This window comes from Culex pipiens, chromosome 3 (genome assembly GCF_016801865.2).
Source record: "Culex pipiens pallens isolate TS chromosome 3, TS_CPP_V2, whole genome shotgun sequence".
NCBI classification, from domain to species: Eukaryota; Metazoa; Arthropoda; class Insecta; order Diptera; family Culicidae; genus Culex; species Culex pipiens.
Window position 1 is genome coordinate 134,706,494 of NC_068939.1, and position 25,492 is coordinate 134,731,985.

The 25,492-nt window shown below is 35.7% G+C and overlaps 2 protein-coding genes across 3 annotated transcripts in view; both read left to right on the top strand.

The window, feature by feature from the left end:
• The window catches only part of LOC120422099 (diacylglycerol kinase eta), a 123,132-nt gene that overhangs the window by 80,958 nt on the left and 16,682 nt on the right, over positions 1-25,492 (top strand). For both annotated transcript variants that reach the window (XM_039585453.2, XM_052709787.1), the window contains exons 2-5: positions 6,486-6,566; positions 13,047-13,198; positions 16,164-16,359; positions 16,425-16,922. In XM_039585453.2, coding sequence (XP_039441387.1) covers positions 13,098-13,198; positions 16,164-16,359; positions 16,425-16,922 — 795 coding nt within the window. In that variant the 5' untranslated portion in view covers positions 6,486-6,566; positions 13,047-13,097. The remainder of the gene's footprint in view (positions 1-6,485; positions 6,567-13,046; positions 13,199-16,163; positions 16,360-16,424; positions 16,923-25,492) is intronic.
• Positions 1,713-4,278, top strand: LOC120422101 (uncharacterized). The gene is made up of 5 exons (XM_039585454.2): positions 1,713-1,805; positions 1,863-1,932; positions 2,049-2,103; positions 2,158-3,011; positions 3,084-4,278. Exons 4-5 carry the CDS (start codon positions 2,163-2,165, stop codon positions 3,642-3,644), a joined length of 1,410 nt encoding a protein of 469 aa, XP_039441388.1. The 5' UTR covers positions 1,713-1,805; positions 1,863-1,932; positions 2,049-2,103; positions 2,158-2,162; the 3' UTR covers positions 3,645-4,278.

A 25,492-nucleotide genomic window follows, 5' to 3' on the forward strand; every position in this document is an offset into this window, starting at 1 on the left:
AGACAAGACCAAGACAAGACCAAGACAAGACCAAGACAAGACCAAGACAAGACCAAGACAAGACCAAGACAAGACCAAGACAAGACCAAGACAAGACCAAGACAAGACCAAGACAAGACCAAGACAAGACCAAGACAAGACCAAGACAAGACCAAGACAAGACCAAGACAAGACCAAGACAAGACCAAGACAAGACCAAGACAAGACCAAGACAAGACCAAGACAAGACCAAGACAAGACCAAGACAAGACCAAGACAAGACCAAGACAAGACCAAGACAAGACCAAGACAAGACCAAGACAAGACCAAGACAAGACCAAGACAAGACCAAGACAAGACCAAGACAAGACCAAGACAAGACCAAGACAAGACCAAGACAAGACCAAGACAAGACCAAGACAAGACCAAGACAAGACCAAGACAAGACCAAGACAAGACCAAGACAAGACCAAGACAAGACCAAGACAAGACCAAGACAAGACCAAGACAAGACCAAGACAAGACCAAGACAAGACCAAGACAAGACCAAGACAAGACCAAGACAAGACCAAGACAAGACCAAGACAAGACCAAGACAAGACCAAGACAAGACCAAGACAAGACCAAGACAAGACCAAGACAAGACCAAGACAAGACCATGACAAGACCAAGACAAGACCAAGACAAGACCAAGACAAGACCAAGACAAGACCAAGACAAGACCAAGACAAGACCAATACAAGACCAAGACAAGACCAAGACAAGACCAAGACAAGACCAAGACAAGACCAAGACAAGACCAAGACAAGACCAAGACAAGACCAAGACAAGACCAAGACAAGACCAAGACAAGACCAAGACAAGACCAAGACAAGACCAAGACAAGACCAAGACAAGACCAAGACAAGACCAAGACAAGACCAAGACAAGACCAAGACAAGACCAAGACAAGACCAAGACAAGACCAAGACAAGACCAAGACAAGATAAGACCATTTAATCTATGCTACACAAATTTCAATTACGCAAACATTGACGCGCAAACATTAAAAAGTCACTTCCGAACAAATTTCCAGCAATCAGGGCTGTGGAGTCGGAGTCGGAGCCGGAGTCGGAGTCGGTGGAGTCGGGTATTTTTGGGGACCTGGAGTCGGAGTCGGAGTCGGAGTCGGCAAAAAATAAATTGCCGGAGTCGGAGTCGAAGTCGGAGTCGGCAAAATTTGAGGAGCTGGAGTCGGAGCCGGAGTCGGAGTCGAAAATTTCTGATACCCTGGAGTCGGAGCCGGAGTCGGAGTCATTCAAATTGAATTACTTTTTATAAACTTGTTTTATCCATTAATTGTTGTTGTTTATAAGTTCAAATCAGTCCTCGCATCTAGTTTGGATAGCTTATTTAATTTTACACAACAAATAAGCAAATTTTTTGCTGAGCACAGTGATAGTTTGAACACAAACAAAATATTTAAATAGATTTTAAAATAACTTTTTGTCGATTTTTTACATTTAATATATTTAAAGGCATGTATTGGTATTGATTATAATTTAAAAAACACAAAACAATATATTTCATTACTACTTACTACTTAATATATTTCATACACTGCGTCAATTTGAATCGTCATTGCAAGTTGCATACAAGTATACAAAAATGTAACACAACCATTTCATTTTTATCTAGATATAAAGCGTCAATACCGATTGTCATTTATGTCCAAATTCCATAATATTGTTTTTTATTCGTGCGCAGTGCGTTAATTTTTTTTTCAATTCAGTTTGTTTTTCTGATAATTCATATTACATTGTTTGTGAAACTATAATACTGTACATGTAAGTAGATCTGAAGATTTATTTTTGCTTTGTTGAATTATATAATTTATATTTCAGCAACAGCCAATTCGTAATTCGTAAAGATAAACAACATCAAAATAGTTTTCATCAAGTGATTTCTTCAAAGGTAAACAAATTGTATTATGTAGTGTAGTCATTGCAATTTATTTATTGTATGTGTTCTTCTGATACGTTGATTATGTTTGTTTGTATTAATGGCATTAAACTTTTATTTATTTACAGTTTTGTTCTCACATTTCAACCTTTCTTTTTCATCTGGTTGCAACTCCCAAGCAAGGTATACGATTCATTATTTCCATTGTATTTTAAGAAAAAAAAGTTATTTTCATAGATATAATGGCGAAGGAAATTCCGAAGTCCGCTGTTTTTGGGTACTTCAAATTGTCCGAAGACGAACATTGGTATCACTGTCAATGTCAAATAATGGTAGAGAATGAAAAAAAGGCATGCGGAGCACCAATTAGTGCATTTAGAGGAAACGATGTTAGCAAACCATCAAGAACGTACAATTTAAAGAGGCATCTATTAAGGCACCATCCAAATATCCACGAAGAGGTCTTAAAAAAGGATTCAGAAAATGAAAAGCTGGCATCGACATCATCAAAAAAACATAAATTAACGGAAACGAAACAATCTGCAATACGTCAATTTTTCACAAACGATAAGATGACTATAACAATGACTGAAAAAAAGTTCAGACAAAGCATTATAGGAATGGTAGTCCATGACAACGTAGCCATTCAGTTCTTTTCAAAGCCATCATTCAAAGGGTTGAATGGTGAAATTGCACAAAAACTAGGCGTGAGCCTTGAGAGAGAGAATATTCGTGCAATGGTGATTGGAGAGGCAAATTCAAAAAAAGAAGAACTTAAAAGAATACTTAAAAACAGATTTATTTTCGTCAAAGTAGATGCTTGTACTCGCCATCGCGTCAATTACTTGGCCATTAATGTTCGGTTTGTGGCTGAAAACGGTAAAGCGATTACAAAGACATTGGCGGTAAAGGATACCGAAGCGCATCATGCGGGAGATTACTTGAAATGTATGCTGCAGGAAGTATTTACTGAGTTTGGCATTGTTAAGGAGAGAATATTGTGTATTATAACCGATAACGCTGCCAACATGATTAGCATGATGAAATGTATTAATCAAAATAATGAAAATTTGTCTGATGAGAGTGAAGACGTAAGTTTTTATCTTAAAATTGTTTTTTTTTCTACGGTTTTAGATTTTAGTTGTTTTTCATGTCTATTTTAGTCTGCGGAGGACGATGACGTTCAACCGACCGATGATTTGATCGAGGAAAAGTGTTATAAAGATCCTAATGAAAGTTTTTTAACCGAGTTAGAATCTAGTGTGGAACAAGCATCTAGAAAAATCGAAGTAGAGCACATGAGATGTGCCGCACATACGCTGCAGCTGGCTGTTCGCGATGGTTTAAAAGATAAAGAAGCAGATAAACTTATCAGGAGGCTTAGGAAAATTGCTGTTGCTGCAAGAGTGCCAAAAACAGATGCTATCATCAAACGCAAAGCAAAAAAAGGAGCGATTTTAGACCAAGCAACGCGATGGGGCAGCACGTATATGATGATCCAACGATTAATCGAACTACGACCGATTCTTGATGATCTCGACAATGAAAGCGTCATGATGAATCAATCACAGTGGGATAAAGCAGAAAATCTAGTTAACATCTTAAAGCTGCCATATCTTATAACAAAAAAGATGCAAGCTGAAGATCTAACGCCAGGTCAGTTCTTCCATGATTGGAAAAACTTAGTTTTTGATTTGAAAAAAAATGGGAGGGCCTATAGCTGAATGAATAATGCACTCAATGGAAAAGAGAGAAAATGTCTTGCTTGATAATTCGATTCTACTGTGCGCTGTTTATGTCGATCCCATGGCTCGTATCCTACTATCGAATGAGCAAATTGCTAGAGCAAAGGAATCTTTGTTCAATTTGGCTGAAAGGATGCGTGGTGGAGTTGCTGATTCCGGAGAAGAAGAACACTGTGCTGATGACCCTGTCTCAGAGTCTTCATCTGCCGAATCCTTAAATTTCGAGCAGTTGTTAGATCGAAACGAACACCAGCAAGCAAAGCGTAGTCGTTTGACTAAAGAGACATCGAGCAACACAAAAAAGACATTTTATGGAGAGTTTCAGGAAGCATTGAAAAAAGTAGAAAAATTTAATCGTGCCACAAAAAAAACGATCGAAGAAGTCATTCCCCTCTACCCGGCTATTGTTCAAGAAGTTGCACGATTAGTAACCGCCATGCCACCCACGCAAGTTAGCGTTGAACGTTTGTTTTCTGGTCTAAAATTAGTAAAAACTGATTTGCGCGCCAGTATGAAAGAAGATTTAGCAGATGCCATTTTGTTTTTGAAATATTTTTAAGTGTGATCTGATGTTTACATTGTTGTGAAAAGTTTGAGAAAATTAAAAAAAATCGCAGTAACAGCACTATTTCTGTTTTTCACTATGGTTACTTGATGACAGTTTCATCTTGTTTTACCCATGTTATTAAATATTATCAGTTTGATAAAAAACACAAACCACCATTGCTTCTTTTTGCTTGTATTTATGTAGGAACTCTGTGTAAAACGTTTTCTTTGGGCATACCGAAGGCACCAAAAAAAGTTTCAGCTGGTTTAAATATACAAAAAAATGACGAATGACTGAAATCTGATAGAATTGCTCATATAATAAACATTCATTCATCTTAATGTTAACAATTTCTCTAAAGAAAACTGAAAACTTAAGTGTGGACTGAACATGTGAGTGAAGTTACTAATATAAAAAAGTATGTATAAGTAGGAGTTGGAGTCGGAGCCGGAGTCAGCAATATGTTGAAAGCTGGAGTCGGAGTCGGAGTCGGAGTCGGCTAGAGTTGGAAGGTCGGAGTCGGAGTTGGAGTCGGAGTCGGCAAACTTGATTAGCTGGAGTCGGAGTCGGAGTCGGAGTCGGCTAAATTCTCGAAGCCGGAGTCGGAGTCGGAGTCGGAGTCGCTTGCAATATGACCCGACTCCGCAGCCCTGCCAACAATCTCATTGAATTATATGCAAACATAGGGCAAAACTTGGCTGCTCTCACTTGTGTGGTGTGTTGTCGCGAGTTCAAGCAAGAGGCTGCGCTGGGTCTGATGGAAGTCTCGTCGATTTCCTGGAATCGCTTGCGCAACGGAGGCCCCTCCCCTGGCGAGCTGGCTGGATGTCGATTTCCTTGTGCCCTGCTGTGAACCGTAATAACGGTTGAGATAGGTCTTCGGACTTTTCTGGATGACGTTTTCATGGAGCTGCTTTCGCTGTGGTGGTTCACCAGCGGGATTGGGTTTTGTGGGGTCAAGTAGATACAAAAATATTGATTTATCACAAATGAAATAAATCTCAATTTTGTACCAACAATCAAGCAAACAATATTTCAATTAGAAAAAAAAATCTGTTTAACCCCAATGAGCCCATTTCTTCCACTGGCTGACGTCAGAGCTAAACTTTCCAACATGCCAACAGCTTCCGTTGCGGCATAACTACAGGTGACACTTTTCGTTGTTCAGCCGCCGATGAAAGGTGTTGGACGAAACCGTCCATCAGGAGGCAATTTAATGCGTTAAGTGAATCACTTTTGTAACAATGGCGCTCGTCCATTAGGTGTGGAGGTTTATGGCGTCAAAAGACGTAATTGATGGAGTTCACGTAACATTTTGTTTAAAGAAATTTAAACTTTCAACAGACGAAAACAGGACACTGAAAAAGTCTGGAAGAAGTAGAAGAAAAACGAATTTGTTAAGACATTCAACTAAACAGTTTTGGCTCAGTTGGTTATTTCTTCTGGATACGTAACGAATTAGTGTGAATCAACCTTAAGAGAAACCCGTTATAAAAGGGTGGACCAACTCATAATTGAAAAAAAAAGATCTAATTTCTAGAGAGAATTTTTATCCGAAAACTATTTAGGTCTATTTGTTAAAGTCAAATCAGATCTGTTAATTCTGAATTCAGAAAATGCCAAAACGGATTTGTGTAAAGCGACCTTAAACCTATGAACAAAAAAAATCAAACTATTAAATGCGTGAAAATCGCTGAACGCACCTTTTCCAACTCTTTTCGGTTCATTACTCACAGATCTTTTCAGTGAAAAGTCTCATTTTTTCACATAGCAAAATAACCTTTCACAAAAAGCAATCCGTCTACGTCTGCCAGTAATTAACAAAGCGTCAAGTTGATCCCTTCTCATTTTTTACTTTCATTTAGCACATCAAACCCTGCAAATCATCAGCTTCTGGGGGAGGGGGGTGGTACAAATTTAAGGACCAGGATGTGGCAATCGGATGGAAAAGGGCAGTAATTAAGAGGATATTAAGTTGGTTTATTTGAGAAGCGTTTCGTCGCTCTGTTGCAGGAAACCGGGTGCTGGCCAAGCTTGATTGGTATCCGTTTCCGGGTTGAAATTAAACCAGAGTGATTCAATGCTGGAGAGATGAAACATACAACACATTTTTCAAAATAATTTAATTATTGCAATAACCAAGTGACACTGACGTGACATACCATTTGCACTTGGAGTTTCTGCAAATTAATTGCATATTTTAACAAAAACCGTCGGCTGTCACACATGACAGCATTAATTAATTAATACTCTTTCCCTTTTTTTCATTCCAGAGTGAACTTTTTGATGAAATCGACCTTTCCAACCTGTGTTTTGCCGAATGCAGCACGAAAAATGCCAACCATAGCTTCCAGGTGAGTCTTGCACACGTATGCGGCAGGTTTTATAATTTCAGATTTCATTAGATTTTATCGATTGTACTCGTGTTTTTCTCAATTGAAAGTTCCTCATCGATATCCCAAAATATATTTTTTTTATTTTGATACACTTTTTTCCATTTGGTTGTTCAAACTTCAAACACTAGATATCATTCTACACAATGAAAAACTTAAAAAAAATATTTTTGGAATATGTAATAACCCAGAGAAAATCCATAAAAGTTGCTCTTTCGTCTATATTTTTTTAATTTTTTTAATTGGATTTTAACAATGTTCCAAAAAAATGTTAAGCACTCGAAAACAAAAAAAATCAAAGGTGGTTTGCTTCCATTCATCACGAGTTATTGTAATGTTACGAAAAAGAGTTTTTATGGTAATTTTGCTTTTTTTTATGAATTTTGTTAAAAAAATAAAATTTGTACTTTAACATTTTTTACCTTATTTTTTATGTGAAATCAAATTTACAATCGAACAGTAATTGTGCACCGTTTTCAAAATATAGCAAGTCAAAGTTTAATTTTGTCCGAAAAAATTTGGTTTTTTTACTTTTAAAAATAGTGTCCATGATTGTCCATTCCTGAAAATTTTCTAAAATTTCGTCTAAGAATTGATGACTGGATTTCTGGTTGCTGAGGTACAGCGGCTCAAAGAAAAAGAAACAGTAAATTTATGTTTTCTAAGTTTCACCCAAACAACCCACCATTTTCTAATGTCGATATCTCAGTATATGAAACATTCGTGAAATTTTCCGATCTTTTCGATTTTTTTTTAACATTTTAAACTAAGACTAACATTACAAAAGGGCTTAATGTTGAATGTTTGGCCCTTTTGAAATGTTAATCTTGATTTTTTTTGATAATATTGTTTTCAAAAATATCGGAAGATTTCACGAATGTTTCATATTTTAGAGAGATTTCAGAGATCCATTCTTCAATGTCTCTGAGACAATTTTATACCAAATTTTTTGAACCTTAAAAAACATGTTTACAGAAATGGTCACTCATAGCCACTATTTTCAAATATAGAAAAACGGCCAATATTTCGCTGAAATAAAACATTCGCTAGCTATATAACTTGAAAACGAGAAAATTTTACATGATTTTTTTTTTCAAAAAATCATAACTCGGCTGCAGAATTTTAGTCCATATTTCTTTTTGGCTCTTAAGTTGCGGATTTTTGTCCTTTAAAATTTATAAAAAAATCATGAAAATCGAAAAACTCATATTTTGGATAATTGAGTTTTTGTGGTAAAAAGTTAATTTAATAACCACCCATTTTTTCCATGTACCTATTTTCCTGAATATTCCTTAACAATACCTACAACTTTGTCGAAGACACCAAATTGATCAAAAAATTTATTCAAAGGTTACAGATTTTCGAATATTTACCATTTTTGTGTTGGCAGCTGCAGAATTGTATGGAGACTTGTATGGGTGAATGAAACAAAGCCATTTATCTTTGATCATAGCAAGCTATTATTCAAAAAATTTACTTCGCATCCAATTTGTTTTTCACATGCTAGGCTTATTTTAGCTATTTAGCTTAGAAGTAGTATTTTTTGATCCTCTAAAACAAGTAAAAAAAATCAAATTTAATATTTTTTCGCAAATCGATTTTTTGTGTAAAAATGTGAATTAAAAAAAACATTTTTTAAGGTAGAACTTATTTTTCGGAACAATTCTTAACTATGCCTACAACTTTGCCGAAGACTTAATGTCCTGTCATCAGAAATTCCATTCTATATATACAGCAATTCCCCACGAAAACAGCATGATTCGAAAAAAAAGTTCTCCGATCGGGCTCAAAATTTTTCTGGGGGTTCCCTGGCCGAAATAATTAGACCCGTATTTTTTTGTTTGGCCATTAGGGTGACCTACGGCGTATTAGGGTGGTCTGAAAAATGGCGATTTTCGTCGATTTTCGCAAAAACCACTTTTTTCGAAAAATCATAACTCCTCGCCATTTTAACCGATTTCAATTGTCTTATACGCAAATGAAAGGTGATAAGTTGGCCTTTCAAAGAAAAATAGTAAGAAGTTTCAAAAATGTAGCCTAACATATGAAAAGGTCGAATGAAACTTTGAAATGCCGTTTTAACGGTGTCTGGACCAAAGAGCCCATGTCTGGAAATATTTTTATCGGATTCCCCGGACATTTTTACATAACATACTAAAAAATGGGAGGAGTTCATTAACAGGATTCTGAGATATGATTTTTTGAAAATAAAATCCGTGTTTTTCGACGCGCCGCGCGCAAAAACACGAAAATGACAAAATCGGCAAAAAATCAACTTTTTCCACTAAAACTGCGATAACTTAAAAATTTCAGCGATGACCTATACATGTCTGGGTACCAAAATTTTCGTAATTGAAAGACGCAACTTTTGGTATCCAGACATGTGTAGGTCATCGCTGAAATTTTTAAGTTATCGAAGTTTTAGTGGAAAAAGTTGATTTTTTGCCGATTTTGTCATTTTCGTGTTTTTGCGCGCGGCTCGTCAGAAAACACGGATTTTATTTTCAAAAAATCATATCTCGGAATCCTGTTAATGAACTCCTTCCATTTTTTAGTATATTATGTAAAAATGTCCAGGGAATCCGATAAAAATATTTCCAGACATAGGCTCTTTGGTCCAGACACCGTCAAAACGGCATTTTAAAGTTTCATACGCCCTTTTCATATGTTAGGCTAGATTTTTGAAACTTCTTACTATTTTTCTTTGAAAGGCCAACTTATCACCTTTCATTTGCGTATAAGACAATTGAAATCGGTTAAAATGACGAGGAGTTATGATTTTTCGAAAAAACTGGTTTTTGCGAAAATCGACGAAAATGGCCATTTTTCAGACCACCCTAACACGGCGTAAGTCACCCTAATGGCCAAACAAAAAAATACGGGTCTAATTATTTTGGCCAGGGAACCCCCAGAAAAATTTTGAGCCCGATCCGAGCACTTTTGTTTTTTTCCATGCTGTTTTCGTGGAGAATTGCTGTATACAGATTGTAGAATATTTAGCTTCCATTGTTATATGGAAACTTTCATGGACAAAAAATAACGCAAAATGGTTTTTTTGGTTATAGGGTAGGCAAGTTCAATGCTAAAAAAAAACAAAAAAAAAACATAATCCTTGTGATAAGAAAAAAAAACATGTCCAAACATTTTCTAAGGTGGATGTCCCAATGGTGATCCTAGGACTCGGCTGTAATTATTGAGGGTTATTGAAATACTTTAAAAGTGTCATGATTTTTCCAATGAAAATGAGTTTAAATCCTAAAAAATTGTCTGAGTTATCGGATTCTTTGGACGATTTAACACTAAGAACAGTTAAAATATGTTTAAATGTTACAAGTTTAAAGTGTTTTGAAAAAATATATTCAGAATTGCAACCATTTTAAATAGAACAAATTTCTTGGTAAATTTTAAAAAAATGTGTTGGTGACAATAAAAATGGATTTGAAACCTTTTTGTTTAGTAACCCTCAAATTTATTATACATTTTATTAAAAGTTAATAAATTGAATTCAGTAGAGAACAGATCTAACTTTTTTTTCTAAAATGTTTTATTGAATTATTGTTTTTATAAATTCTGCAACTTCAACACCTCAAACTGAAATCTAGGTCTATAGGACAAAAGTTAACTGTGTAAAAAGTTTGTTATAAAAAAATCGTTCAACTCTGAGAAAAACTGCGATTGGCCAAACAGTTAATACCGTTTGTTTACAGTCCATGAAATTCCATGAAAACTTATATCGAAGACGGGAAAAGTATTGGAGGCTGTTGCAAAAAGGTATTGAGATCAGTGCTGAAAATGTCAGGGATCCTGACGCGAAAATCGGCGACGCTGACACGATTTTTTGAGATCCATTCACTGAACCGCAAAACCGTGACATAAACAAACCCGGCGCAGTCGTGAGTGCCCTAGCTCATTGAGCAGCTGCAATGCGAGGCAATTGTCGACCAACGCTCATTCGACGTTGCACGCACACACATAAAGAGACAAGTTTTTACACAAAAAGTTCGTATTTATGCGTGGAAATGTAATTTTGAATATAAATTATGGTTGTTTTAAGTGTTTTGCACAGTCTACAACCATTCAATTGTGTGAAAATAGTCAAAATATTTTTTAAAGCGGATTTTACGAGTCAGTCATATGACACGAATTGAGTGAGTGTAGCTCATTTTTTCACGTCTCTCATTCTCCAGCAGCCGACCGGCACGAGTCACGCGGCAGTGGTTAAATAGACACAGTAGGCTTGCAGTCACATGCTAGCAGTGAACTGACATTTTGGTTTGCTTCATGTGTACGCTGGGTTGGAAACTTTTTGCAGGCCTGATTGAGTTATTTGCAAAAGTTATGAGCGCAAACTAAGCTCGATTGTTGATGGCACATTTTGAAGTGCTTCAAAAGAGTTTTCAAATGCAACTTAGAGAATTGGTAGGGAAAATTCTCGTATGTTTGGCAGGTTGAGCACTCGCTCCTAATTCCATCCAATTTGCTGATTTTCACTACTTAAACAACTTATTTTGTAAATCTGTTAATCGAAACTTGCTTGCTCACTATAACTCGATTGCAGTTGAAAATGCTTTTAACGAGCTGTAATTGAACGTCAAAGTGCTGATATGGCAACATTAGAGGCACGATGGAGTTAGATGCTGTTCCCCTTTTGATCAAGTTTTACGCTAATGCGAGCAACTTTAAAATTTTTCATGCTTTTTGGACCCCAAAATGTCAATGCCCGTTTTACCCCACATCCCTTTGTCGTACAAACGCAGAAAGTTTCATCAAAATCGATACGAACTGTGACACACTGGTGAAAAACTCGCTCTATACTTTTACTGTGTTAAAAAGTTTAATTAATTAAATTGAAAGGATAATTGTTTACAAAGTACAATTAAAGCTTTTGTATTGTTAAATACAAAGTCATACTTTTTAAACATTACTTATTCCTTGCGACAGAAAACCAACAAAAACGACGGCCACTAATCTCAGAACTTCACGAACCTTGAATAATTATCAATAAATTACATCTAGCAAAATCCATTGTTTTGATTTGTTACCCTCCTCCAACAACCAACATGAGAAACCCCACCCCTCTTTTATGTATGTACCTTGTCTGGGCACAGAGCATAAAAGTTTCCCAAAGTCTGTGCTTCTGCGAAATCACATTCCGAAAAGCAGCACAGAGGGGCGGTGAGCTCCGAAAAGAACCTTAAAAAAAAACACATCTCTAATGATGAAAAGTCCAGGCAGCTGTCAGTCAACGCGCAGGGTCGCGGCTCTCGCTCATAAATCTTGGAAATGCTCACTTCTTTTTTTGGTTGCGGAATGTTTGTTATTGCAAAACTTGGGCAATTATTTCCAGCGATCAGAGAGTGGAAAGTTGTGGTATGTTGTGAAAATAATCTGGAAAATTTAGACAAGGAAAGAAGTCGATTTAGTCTTAATTTATGCAAAAATACTCAAAACAATTTCAAACTTTCAAACATTTTTTTAACCTTGAACTGAATTCCACTGTTTCAAAAATTATCTCTTATTTTTGAAACATGATTTAAAATTATTTTATTCCTTGGCCTCACCTAACCTAACGACTATACTTTGCAAGAGTGAAAAAGAAAAACTCAACATCAAACAAACCCGTAACGGGCCCACAAAGTGGCACTTTTCCGATAGAGCACACTCTTTCACATGCAAATTCTGGCAACAGCCAGCGTGCTTTCAATCCAAATGGGGTAATCTTTCAATGAAACACATTTTACGAATTTTGATAGAAAGTAAAAATGGAGTAGGGGAAGTTCGTACAATGTCGTGTATTTTAATTTTATAAACTTAACATAATCAAAATTTGCGAGTAATTAAATGATTATAAATAAAACTATAAACAAGAAAATTAATTCAAGTTTGTTTTTCGTGCAAGAAAGTTGAAAATTAGACTGTTTGCCCGTACAGCGATGGTCATCCATCATGAGCCAGATATCGTAAGTGAAACGGAATGCGATTGGGCACATCAAATAGTTTCCCGGTCTTTTTTTTTTTTTTTTTTTGTTTGCTTCTCAATGCTCGGAATTTTCCGTCAGAAGACTTTCCGTCAACTTTGGGATGGGCATGGAAAAGAAGCATTACCAAAAATGAGCACATCAATAATTCAGAACGGGTATACATTATGACTCGGGAAAGCCCTCGAGCCCCGTAGAAAATATTCATGACTGAACACTGCCATGGTTGCGGGCCCGGATTGAACATTGTTCGCAATATGTTTTCCGAAAGTTTTTCCTTCCGTTGAATACCTGGCCCTTGGGTGAAAGGCCCAGATTTACATATTCCGTCGGGAAACCTTTTTGAGCAAGGGATACGTGAAACCTTGTTTTTTTGTGAGAATCCTGTAAATTTTATCAAAGACTCAAACCTTAGCAAAACATGATCAAGGATTTTTTCTCAACCTTTCCCCCCACTCAACAGCTAATCACCCCGACCCGTTCTTTCGTACTGTGTGCCGAGAATCGCCGCGAAATGGAAGACTGGCTGCACGCCCTCAAGGCCGCCTCGTCGCGGGAGTTCTTCGAGCCGGGACCGCCGGACCAGCATGACTTCCTGTCGGGCCATCACAACTGGTGAGTGCTCTCGGTTCTTGTCCTATTGTCTAGTTTTGTTCTTTTGCCTTGTGCTTAATTTTTTGTCTTTTTGTACAATTGTTTTTTAGGTGTTAATCGCCGCGAATTGATTTTTTGGTTTTTTGATCGAACTGGTTTTCGCCAAAAACCAATCGATCAAAAAACCAAAAAAAAATAAAAAATTTTGTACTATTGTCCTATTGTCTTACTGTCCTATTGTCCTATTGTCCTATTGTCCTATTGTCCTATTGTCCTATTGTCCTATTGTCCTATTGTCCTATTGTCCTATTGTCCTATTGTCCTATTGTCCTATTGTCCTATTGTCCTATTGTCCTATTGTCCTATTGTCCTATTGTCCTATTGTCCTATTGTCCTATTGTCCTATTGTCCTATTGTCCTATTGCCCTATTGTCCTATTGTCCTATTGTCCTATTGTCCTATTGTCCTATTGTCCTATTGTCCTATTGTCCTATTGTCCTATTGTCCTATTGTCCTATTGTCCTATTGTCCTATTGTCCTATTGTCCTATTGTCCTATTGTCCTATTGTCCTATTGTCCTATTGTCCTATTATCCTATTGTTCTATTGTCCTATTGTCCTATTGTCCTATTGTCCTATTGTCCTATTGTCCTATTGTCCTGTTGTCCTGTTGTCCTATTGTCCTATTGTCCTATTGTCCTTTTGTCCTGTTGTCCTATTGTCCTATTGTCCTATTGTCCTATTGTCCTATTGTCCTTTTGCCCTTTTGTCCTTTTGTCCTTTTGTCCTTTTGTCCTATTGTCCTATTGTCCTTTTGTCCTTTTGTCCTTTTGTCCTTTTGTCCTTTTGTCCTTTTGTCCTTTTGTCCTTTTGTCCTTTTGTCCTTTTGTCCTTTTGTCCTTTTGTCCTTTTGTCCTTTTGTCCTTTTGTCCTTTTGTCCTTTTGTCCTTTTGTCCTTTTGTCCTTTTGTCCTTTTGTCCTTTTGTCCTTTTGTCCTATTGTCCTAATATCATATCGTCTTAATGCCCTGTCGCTTTTCGTTTTATTTGTTTTGTTTTGTGTTTTTGACCTTTTGGCATTCTATCTTTATAACATTTTGAATTTCTTCGATCTGTTCTGTCTGTTTTTATTTACACCTGTTGTCCTTTATACTTGTGTTCTTTCGACCTTTACTCTTTTCAAACTTTTGTCCTTTTGTCTTTTTGGTCCGTTTGCGATTTTCCTTCTATACTTTGGTATTTTTTGCATTTCGTTTTTCTGTTCTTTTGATTTTTTGTACGTTTGTTCAATTGTTCTTTATCTTTTCCCCTTTGTTTTGTTTTTTGTTATACCTTTTCTGTTCTTGAGTGTTTTCGTCTTATCTGTTTTTCCCTTTTTTTCCTTTTATCCTTTTATCCTTTTATCCTTTTATCCTTTTATCCTTTTATCCTTTTATCCTTTTATCCTTTTATCCTTTTATCCTTTTATCCTTTTATCCTTTTATCCTTTTATCCTTTTATCCTTTTATCCTTTTATCCTTTTATCCTTTTATCCTTTTATCCTTTTATCCTTTTATCCTTTTATCCTTTTATCCTTTTATCCTTTTATCCTTTTATCCTTTTATCCTTTTATCCTTTTATCCTTTTATCCTTTTATCCTTTTATCCTTTTATCCTTTTATCCTTTTATCCTTTTATCCTTTTATCCTTTTATCCTTTTATCCTTTTATCCTTTTATCCTTTTATCCTTTTATCCTTTTATCCTTTTATCCTTTTATCCTTTTATCCTTTTATCCTTTTATCCTTTTATCCTTTTATCCTTTTATCCTTTTATCCTTTTATCCTTTTATCCTTTTATCCTTTTATCCTTTTATCCTTTTATCCTTTTATCCTTTTATCCTTTTATCCTTTTATCCTTTTATCCTTTTATCCTTTTATCCTTTTATCCTTTTATCCTTTTATCCTTTTATCCTTTTATCCATTTATCCTTTTATCCATTTATCCTTTTATCCTTTTATCCTTTTATCCTTTTATCCTCTTATCCTTTTATCCTTTTATCCTTTTATCCTTTTATCCTTTTATCCTTTTATCCTTTTATCCTTTTATCCTTTTATCCTTTTATCCTTTTATCCTTTTATCCTTTTATCCTTTTATCCTTTTATCCTTTTATCCTTTTATCCTTTTATCCTTTTATCCTTTCATCCTTTTAACATTTTTTCCGTTTGTCGTGCTTATGGAACCCAATTGAAAAATCCAGATATCTAGTCAGGAGTTTTACAAGAGCTCTTCAAGATAGCTACAGCATAGCGGTTGGACCGCGGTAGGATAAAACTCTCTTCAAGTACTCTTCCAAACTCCTGAAGAAGTTTTGAAGAGAATTTTATCCTACCGCGGTCCCAACTGCTATGCTGTAGCTATATTGAAGAGCTCTTGTAGAACTCTTGGAAAAAAATGTTACTTGGGTTTAAAACTTTTTTAATTTTTTGTTCTATCAATATGTTGTTTTTTGTTCATGTCCTTTTTGTCCTTTTTGTCCTTTTTGTCCTTTTTGTCTTTTTTTCCCTTTTTGTCCTTTTTGTCCTTTTTGTCCTTTTTGTCCCTTTTGTCCTCTTGTAATTTTTTTTTATCTTTTTCTGTTTTCATTTACATGTAGTTTTTTGATATATTGTTTTTTTTTTGTTATAGTTCTTTGAAATATTTTGTTATTGTTGACTTTTGACACATTTAAATCCATAATTTATTTTACTTTATGTATTTTGGCTCTTTACTTGTTGTCTTCATGCTTTTGTGTCTTTTATTTTCCTAATGACCTACTTTTCTTTCAGACTTTTGATTTTCATTCTTTTAACTTAATGTCTTGTCTTTTTTAAACCATTTGTTACAAATTTTGCATTCAATTCGAGTCTGCAAGACTTTGTATTTTGTTACTGTTTGTATCTTTGTGTTACTTTTCTTAAATTGGAATCTCTGGAAACTTTGAAACTGAACTTTCCCGGCCTCGCCCACCCAGGTACGCGACGTCCCATGCCCGGCCCACCTACTGCAATGTCTGCCGGGAGGCCCTGTCCGGCGTGACGTCCCACGGGCTGTCCTGCGAGGTGTGCAAGTGCAAGGTGCACAAGCGGTGCGCGGCCAAGGCGATCGCCAACTGCAAGTGGACCACGCTGGCCTCGGTCGGCAAGGACATCATCGAGGACCTCGATGGGGTAAGTATACGGTGGACCTGTGAATTTAAAGAAGGGAGAGGTTCAATGTTCATCTCCTCCCACAGAACATCGTGATGCCCCACCAGTGGATGGAGGGCAACCTTCCGGTGTCGGCCAAGTGCTTGGTCTGCGACAAGACGTGCGGCTCGGTGATGCGGCTGCAGGACTGGCGCTGCCTTTGGTGCCGCTCGACGGTCCACACGGCGTGCCGTCCCCAGGCGCTGGTGCACTGCCCGCTGGGGCCGGCCCGGGTTTCGGTCGTTCCGCCCACCTCGCTGCACTCGATCGGCATCGACGACGCCTGGGACATCTGCAAACCCCACGGCAGCTTCTCGCCGCTGCTGGTCTTCGTCAACTCCAAGTCCGGCGACAACCAGGGCGTCAAGTTCCTGCGGCGCTTCAAGCAGCTGCTCAACCCGGCCCAGGTGTTCGACCTGATCTCGACCGGTCCCGGGCTGGGACTGCGCCTCTTTCGCCACTTTGACCCCTTCCGGATATTGATCTGCTCCGGGGATGGGTCCGTCGGCTGGGTGCTCAGCGAAATCGATCAATTAAGTATGCAAGTAAGTATTTACAAAGGTTTCGCCAACAAAGGCAACTTCGTCAACAGAAATTCCACGGAAGACATTCGTCGCGATACACGTGCGGGGGCTTCACTTGGCGTCCTTCACTGATTTCGGGTTCGACTTGACTCGGCCGAGCGGGGTATTTGTGTGTCTTGATTGTCAATTGTGCCATTTATAGCACGTAGAGAGGAAGACTGATAAGCTTAACTTTCCCTGCTGTTCGTCGGCCTCAAATTGCCACTGAGCTCTGGAAAGTGAAACTCAAACTCGTTCCAACTTGTGGACTGCTACTGAAAATCTCCCATATTTCATAAACATTTAAACTAGCAACCACGTGTCAAAAATTCCGCTAAACGATTATGTTTTGCCCTTTTCTCTCGAAAAAAAAAACCGTGCCACTTTTTAATCACTGATCAATCCGCTTTCGCAGAATACTAATGCCACCCTTGTCACGAACTCACGCCGAAAAACTGTCCATTTGTGGCACGTGTTGCACAGGGACGAAGCAAATTTGTGAAGCGAGCTCCGATCCGCTTTCATTTTATACGCTGCTGAGCTTTACCTTTGCTACAAAGGAAAGCAAGGTTTCCAACTTTTTTTTAAAGAATTTGAATAAAAACATTTATGACTTTTGTTACTTTCCCGAGCAGACGGAAATAACTTGGGAATAACATTTTTTGATAATTGAAAATACTAGGCCAATAACATTTCATGTTATTTATAACAAGATTTGTTATTCGTCGTTATGATTTTTTTGTTATTGGATTGTTATTGTAATAACAGACAAATAACATTTTAAGTTATTCTTCGAACAAATCTTTGTTATTATTTTTTGTTATTTTAACGACTAATCCGATCATCCCAATAACAGTTGGAGGTATTCTTCCATAACAAAAAATGTTATTCCAAAGTTGTTCTGGCTTTCAACCAATATCAGACCAATAACAAATCGACGTCGTCGTGCTATCTTGTCGCACCCGCCATTTCGGCGTTCCGAGAAAAACGCGTTTTAATGTTTGACCTTGAATAAACAAAAACTAGAGCACGCAATGTAAACAATAACAAACACGTTTTGTTTGGCTGACCATTCTGTGCATTGTCCCGAAGTTTGGTTGAAATTGGTTGCTGGAGTCCCGAGTTATAATTACAAATGTTTACGGTAGTCTAACTTGTACGTGCGTCAAACGCGTTCTGACCTGAAATCCCTCTGGCCAATTGTCGCACTTACATCAATTTTCAGGGAGTGACAAGATAGCACGACAAGATTGAAACTACTTTCATATGTAAAGTGACAAAAATGCACGGAGTTTTTTCGGATTTCATTGAATATCTCAGGATTGAAATCGAATTTTGGGGATCTGTGAAGGTCAAAAGGTGAGGCATTGTTAGCTGCACAAAATGGCGTTCTTAACTCAATTTGGCCCAAAATGCACGTGCGACAAGTTAGCACGACGGTGACGAAATGTTGTTATGATATCATAAACTGTTATTAAACCCTTATGCAAAAATGGATTTTGCAAAAATATTCCATAACATTTTTTGTTATTTTAACAGTATTCGTTATCGAAATGGCATGAATTTAGTTATTACGGTCTGTTCGGGTTGCGTTTATTTAGTAGTTTTGAAAATATTAATTTTCAAAAAACCAACTCATTTTTTTTCTTAAATTCTCAAATCTTTCCATCAAGCTCAAATTGTTATCATTTAACTTTTATTTTCTTTTTATTACTTCCACAGCCAAATTTATGCATCACAGTAAAAAATTGTGTAAATTTGGAAGGTGGAAATAAAATGGACTCAATTTTTATTATTTCAGTAAAGTGGTTAATTAACACACTTTTAGAGGTAAAATTGTGCATTTTTCTGAAATAAATAACCCAAGATTTATCATAACTGTGTTGTTTATAGTAACAATAATCTAACGTTGAAGAGTACATGAAATTGTAAGCTGTTCAACTTTAAATTTTTAAGAGCCATCAAGATATTTCAAAGATTCTCAAAATCCTGTCACATAGACATGCACAATTTTTTTTTGAATCATCAAAAACCCAACGAAACCTAAAAAATGTGATCCATATAGATAGTTTTCAACAAGAACATGATATTTTACAAAATATATTTAAGAGGCAGTATTTGTAGATTTTGCTCGGTTTGTTCCAGAGGTCTTATCGAGATGCTACGATTTGGATGAAACTTTCAGCGTTTGTTTGTCTGTGAGATGAACTCATGCCTAATATGAGCCCTCTACGACAAAGGGAAGTGGGGTAAAACGGGCATTGAAGTTTAAGGTAAAAAAAACATAAAACATCTTAAAACTGCTCGCATTTTCGTAAAACTTCATCAATTCCAACTCTCTTAGATGCATTCGAAAGATCCTTTGAAGCACTTCAAAATGTGCCATAAAATCCAGGATTTGTTTGACTTTTTCTCATAGCTTTTGCAAATTACTGCTTAAAACTTGCAAAAAAAAATATTTTACAAAAAAAAACAATTTCCTAAAAAAAAATTTTAAAATATTTTTTGATATGTTGAGGGAACAAAAAAAAAGGAATTTTTAAACCATCCGAAGTATGGAGAATTTTTTTGCCGCTGAGTTATGATTTAAAAAAAAGAGTTTTATGAAAAAACTAGAAATTTTAATTATTTTTTTTGTGAAATTTTATAATTTTTTCGAAAAAAATATATTGTAAATTTTTGAATCAAGACTGACATTTCAAAAGGGCGTAATATAGAATGTTTGGCCTAAAATTCTATTTAAAAAAACACATTTTTCCCAAAAATCTTAGCTTGGCGGCAAATGTTTTGTCCATGCTTCTCCATATTTTGTAATTTTTTTTTAAATGATTTTTTGTAAAAAAAAATATTTGAAATCGACAAAACACATTTTTGTGTACCTATTTTTCTGAACAGTCAAAACCTAAAACTTTGCAGAAAACACGAAATCGGTCAGAAAATTCCTTCAAAAGTTACAGATTTACGTACTATGTTTGTAGGGACAGCTGCCAAAATTGTATGGAGACTTGTATGGGTGAACTAATGACACAAAATAGCTTTTTTGGTCAAAGCGAAGGCCCTTACAAAGTTTGAGCCAAATATAAAAAATACAAAAAAATAAAAATTGCTCTTTAATACATAAAATTTCTAAAATCAGACTTGAAATTAGCGATTTAATTTCATTTTGTTATTTTTTATGTTTCCATGATTTGTTAGGTGGATACAATCCAATTTCACTTATTTTTTACCGATAAAACTTCTCACTGAAAGCGCATTCATCGCCGGTGGTAACTGGAACTCACCATTCCGTATAACGAACCAGCATCGGCACGGGCTGTAGCATCAGTTGGGGTCGCGGGAGTCCTTGCTCTGTAAAGCATTCACGCAATCACCCCAATTAACCCTACAGAATCCTCCCTCCGCTTCAATTTGGTACTCTTTTTCAGCGCTCAGATTCTATTCAAAAGCTCCCACGAGTTGGAAATAAAAAGTAGAGGAAAAACGCCCAGGTGTGGCTGGAAATAGAGTTGCAAATTCTAGTTTGTAACTTAACAGTGCAAAAAAGAGAATACAAAAAGAAACACGCAACAAAAAGGATAGAATCCTTTGCCTGCCCGCAGAATCGTGATGGAGGGGTGCTTTGTATGACTTTCAAATCTATAAGCTCAAAAAGCGTTGGTTTGAACCTGCACCACGATACGGTGCGCACTAACCGACATTCAACTGGCAAATGCAGCAAACGGTCACGTTTCTCCTCAAAGAAGCCCCATAAATGACTGCAAAATGAGAAGTTGAATGAACAGAAGAAGTAGCTAGCATTCACAAAACTATGCTGGCTGTTTTTTCATACAAGTTAAGCGGTACACTGTTGTGTGGGCGCTTTTATTAAGTTGAATCGGAAGCGGGACCGAAACTGTACGGATTTCCATTGAACTTTTTAAGGGAAGATGAGAGCCTTCTGTTCGTATGGTGTTTTTTTCTGCAATTTGCACCACATGGACAGCTAACTGACGGTCAGTGGTGTGATAGTTCGCGAGCAAATCTTTACGTTGGAAGGAACTGTATGATCTCTTGATTTTATTTTTGTTGATTTTGAGTCGAAGTTGAAGTTGAAGCTTAAGTAGGTGTCTTAAAAAAATGACGCGACAAAAAAATTACTAAAATTATACATTTGTTGAATAAACTTGCAAAAATTTTTTTTTTCAAGCGAATCTTTTTGAAACATTTGAATTTTAGGACTACAGATCGTTCCAGATCGTCTAAGATAAGGGAAATTTTTTTTTTCCTAAACTCATTGATATTTCAGGGTATAGCAGAAGTTATCTTGCAATGTACTAAAACAGTTCTTCTTGCAAGTACTAAAAAAAACAAAAAACATCGCGATGATTCATCGCAGCAAGATAACTTTTATGTAGCGAAATCTTGCATCGATTTTAACTTTCTGCAAGATAACTTAAGCTCAATTTTTATTAAGGTACCTAACTTTCTGTATGATAACTTCAGCTCGGGTTCTGCAAGATAACTTCAGCTTTATTTTTTTTTTTTGTAAGGTAACTTTCTGTTGTTTTCATAGAACCTGGCTGAGAATTTCGATTAATATAAAACCGGCTGAAGTTATCTTTCGAGCATAGATTTTAGAACGATTATTTTGAAAACAAAAATAATTAAAAAATTAAAAAAATATCATGAAGTTCTATTGAACGAACTGAACTTATCTTGCAGAAAGTTACCTTAGGGGAAATATACCCTTTCTAATCAAACACCTTTCTTCGTCATTAAAGAGTTTGATGCTCGATTTAAGCTCCAGAAATACTATTTAGGCTATAAACTTACCAGCAACAGCACCGCCTCAAGTAAGCACGCGAATTTATGCCATTTACTGGCCAAAAAGATCAAATTTTATGAACTTTTGATCATCATTTCTATTTTGCGAGACCATTTCTCATCATTTTGGTGGCACACACATCCACACGCAAGATCAGAGGTTAACTGCTTAACGAAAGTCGCCATCAATATCTTTTCACTTGCGCTAACGATTTCAAAGCGCTTAAGATATTAAATTGCTTCCAACTACCGGCAACATGTTCATTTGCACATTAGTTAGTCATTCACTTGAAAAATAATCCCGAAACATGTAAATAATTAGCAAGCACCATCAAAAAAACAAACGCGCCAAGTCTTTTGACGTTTGAATTTTGACGACCCATTCCAATCGAAGGCTGAAGAAAACCGAGCGAGAAGCGAAGGCAAATAAAGAACAAAGGGTGGCCACCAACACCACCAGCAGCGCCTGTTGGAGTGAGCCAGTGATGCCAGGATTTTTTTCTATAAATGCTACTTTTCGTGAGTGTTCGCTTAAAATTTCATCAATTTTGGCAGCACTAAGCAGACCCAAAAGAGCGCTGGAAGAAAAAAGAACTAAGCTGAAAATAGGAAAATGGGCGTGGCCCAATGCACTCGACTGATTAGAATACATTTGGGATTTTTTTTTAAATGCTTGTAAAAGGAAAAGCATAACTTTTAATAAAACTGAAAATAAACAGAAATGTTCACAAAAACTATACTTGTTGGTGTACTTGGTTATAGTAAATTTCGAGGAACACTCCAGATTATCCAGCATCATTCAAACACGACCGCTTATTAGGCTTAAAATGGGTATATTTCCCCTACATAAAATTAACCCTCTACAACCCAACCCCGCCTTTAGACGGGCCTCGATTAAAAAAAATCGCCAAACATCAATTTTTCAACAAATTTTTGATCTTTAAAAAGCATTGGAAAGAAAAACTCTTAAAATTCTAGAAAATTTATGAGATGGAAGTTTTGCTTTTTTCATGTGACTTGGCCAATGTTTTTAAAAATGTAATTTTTTTAGGAGTCAACTTTGGCTGTGTTTTTTACTAACATTTCCTATATTTTGAGTAAAAAGAAGTATGCAGTAATTTTTCTAGTGTCCCAGACTATGCCTCTACGCTTTTATTTACAATTTAAATGATAATGGTGCCATTTTATAGCAGAAAATGTGAAAAACAAGCAAAAAATTGAAAAAGTGGCTATAAAAACATGAAAAAATTAGATAGGCAAAATGTAATGAGGGAGGTGGTAGAATAGAGCAGTTCTCTACGGAATCGGTCTTTTTTCTTTAATTTTAATTTTTGTATTTTTTAATCCGGCTGAAACTTTTTTGGTGCCTTCGGTATGCCCAAAGAAGCCATTTTGCATCATTAGTTTGTCCATATAATTTTCCATACAAATTTGGCAGCTGGCCATACAAAAATGATGTATGAAAATTCAAAAATCTGTATCTTTTGAAGGAATTTTTTGATCGATTTGGTGTCTTCGGCAAAGTTGTAGGTATGGATATGGACTACACTGAAAAAAAATGATACACGGTAAAAAAAATTTTGGTGATTTTTTATTTAACTTTTTGTCACTAAAACTTGATTTGCAAAAAAACACTATTTTTAATTTTTTTAATTTTTTGATATGTTTTAGAGGACATCAAATGCCAACTTTTCAGAAATTTCCAGGTTGTGCAAAAAATCTTTGAGCGAGTTATGAATTTTTGAATCAATACTGATTTTTTCAAAAAATCGAAAAATTGGTCGCAAAAATTTTTCAACTTCATTTTTCGATGTAAAATCAAATTTGCAATCAAAAAGTACTTTAGTGAAATTTTGATAAAGTGCACCGTTTTCAAGTTAAATCCATTTTTAGGTGACTTTTTTGAAAATAGTCGCAGTTTTTCATTTTTTTAAATTAGTGCACATGTTTGCCCACTTTTGAAAAAAATATTTTTGAAAAGCTGAGAAAATTCTCTATATTTTGCTTTTTTGAACTTTGTTGATACGACCCTTAGTTGCTGAGATATTGCCATGCAAGTGTTTAAAAACAGGAAAATTGATGTTTTCTAAGTCTCACCCAAACAACCCACCATTTTCTAATGTCGATATCTCAGCAACTAATGGTCCGATTTTCAATGTTAAAATATGAAACATTCGTGAAATTTTCCGATCTTTTCGAAAAAAATATTTTCAAAATTTTTAAACCAAGACTAACATTTTAAAAGGGCGTAATATTGAATGTTTGGCCCTTTTGAAATGTTAGTCTTGGTTTAAAAATTTTGAAAATATTTTTTTCGAAAAGATCGGAAAATTTCACGAATGTTTCATATTTTAACATTGAAAATCGGACCATTAGTTGCTGAGATATCGACATTAGAAAATGGTGTGTTGTTTGGGTGGGACTTAGAAAACATCAATTTTCCTGTTTTTAAACCTTTGCATGGCAATATCTCAGCAACTAAGGGTCGTATCAACAAAGTTCAAAAATGCAAAATATAGAGAATTTTCTCAGCTCTTCAAAAATATTTTTTTCAAAAGTGGGCAAACATGTGCACTAATTTTAAAAAATGAAAAACTGCGACTATTTTCAAAAAAGTTACCTTAAAATGGCTATAACTTGAAAACGGTGCACTTTATCAAAATTTCACTGAAGTACTTTTTGATTGCAAATTTGATTTTACATCAAAAAATGAAGTTGAAAAATTTTTGCGACCAATTTTTCGATTTTTTGAAAAAATCAGTATTGATTCAAAAATTCATAACTCGCTCAAAGATTTTTTGCACAACCTGGAAATTTCTGAAAAGTTGGCATTTGATGTCCTCTAAAACATATCAAAAAAAAAAAAATAAAAATAGTGTTTTTTTGCAAATCAAGTTTTTGTGACAAAAAGTTAAATAAAGAATCACCAAATTTTTTTTTTTACCGTGTATCATTTTTTTTCAGTGTAGTCCATATCCATACCTACAACTTTGCCGAAGACACCAAATCGATCAAAAAATTCCTTTAAAAGATACAGATTTTTGAATTTTCATACATCATTTTTGTATGGCCAGCTGCCAAATTTGTATGGAAAATTATATGGACAAACTAATGATGCAAAATGGCTTCTTTGGGCATACCGAAGGCACCAAAAAAGTTTCAGCTGGATTAAAAAATACGAAAAAAATCGAATGACCGAAATCTGAGAGAATTGATCAATAGGCCAAATACTACCAAAAACAAACATAAACTAAACAAGATAAATGCAAATTAAAATACTTAAAAATAAAACAATAAAAACATAAAACAAGAGAGGTAAGGTTTTTCGTAGAACAAAAGTTGCTCAAAATGACTTCCTGAACAAAAGAAAAATAAAAACTTCCGAAAAAAAAATTTGAGCAGTAGAGGGTTAAGCTGAAGTTATCTTGCAAAACCCGAAGTTATCTTACAGAAAGTTAACTTACAAAAATCGAGCTGAAGTTATATTGCAGAAAGTTATCTTGTAGATTCGATGATTTTAGGAAAAAACATCGCTGCAAGAAAACTTCTGTTCTAAAAAGTTATCTTGCACTGGGGACCATCCACAAACCTCGTGGACACTTTTTTGGAAATCTCAACCCCCCCCGGGTGGACAATTATCCATACAAAAAAAAAACTTTTTTGTATGGAGCGTGGACAACCGCTGTTCAAAACCCTTCACTAAATAAGTTACCTTGACCTTTAACATAACTCATGGCCTTTTGAACGAA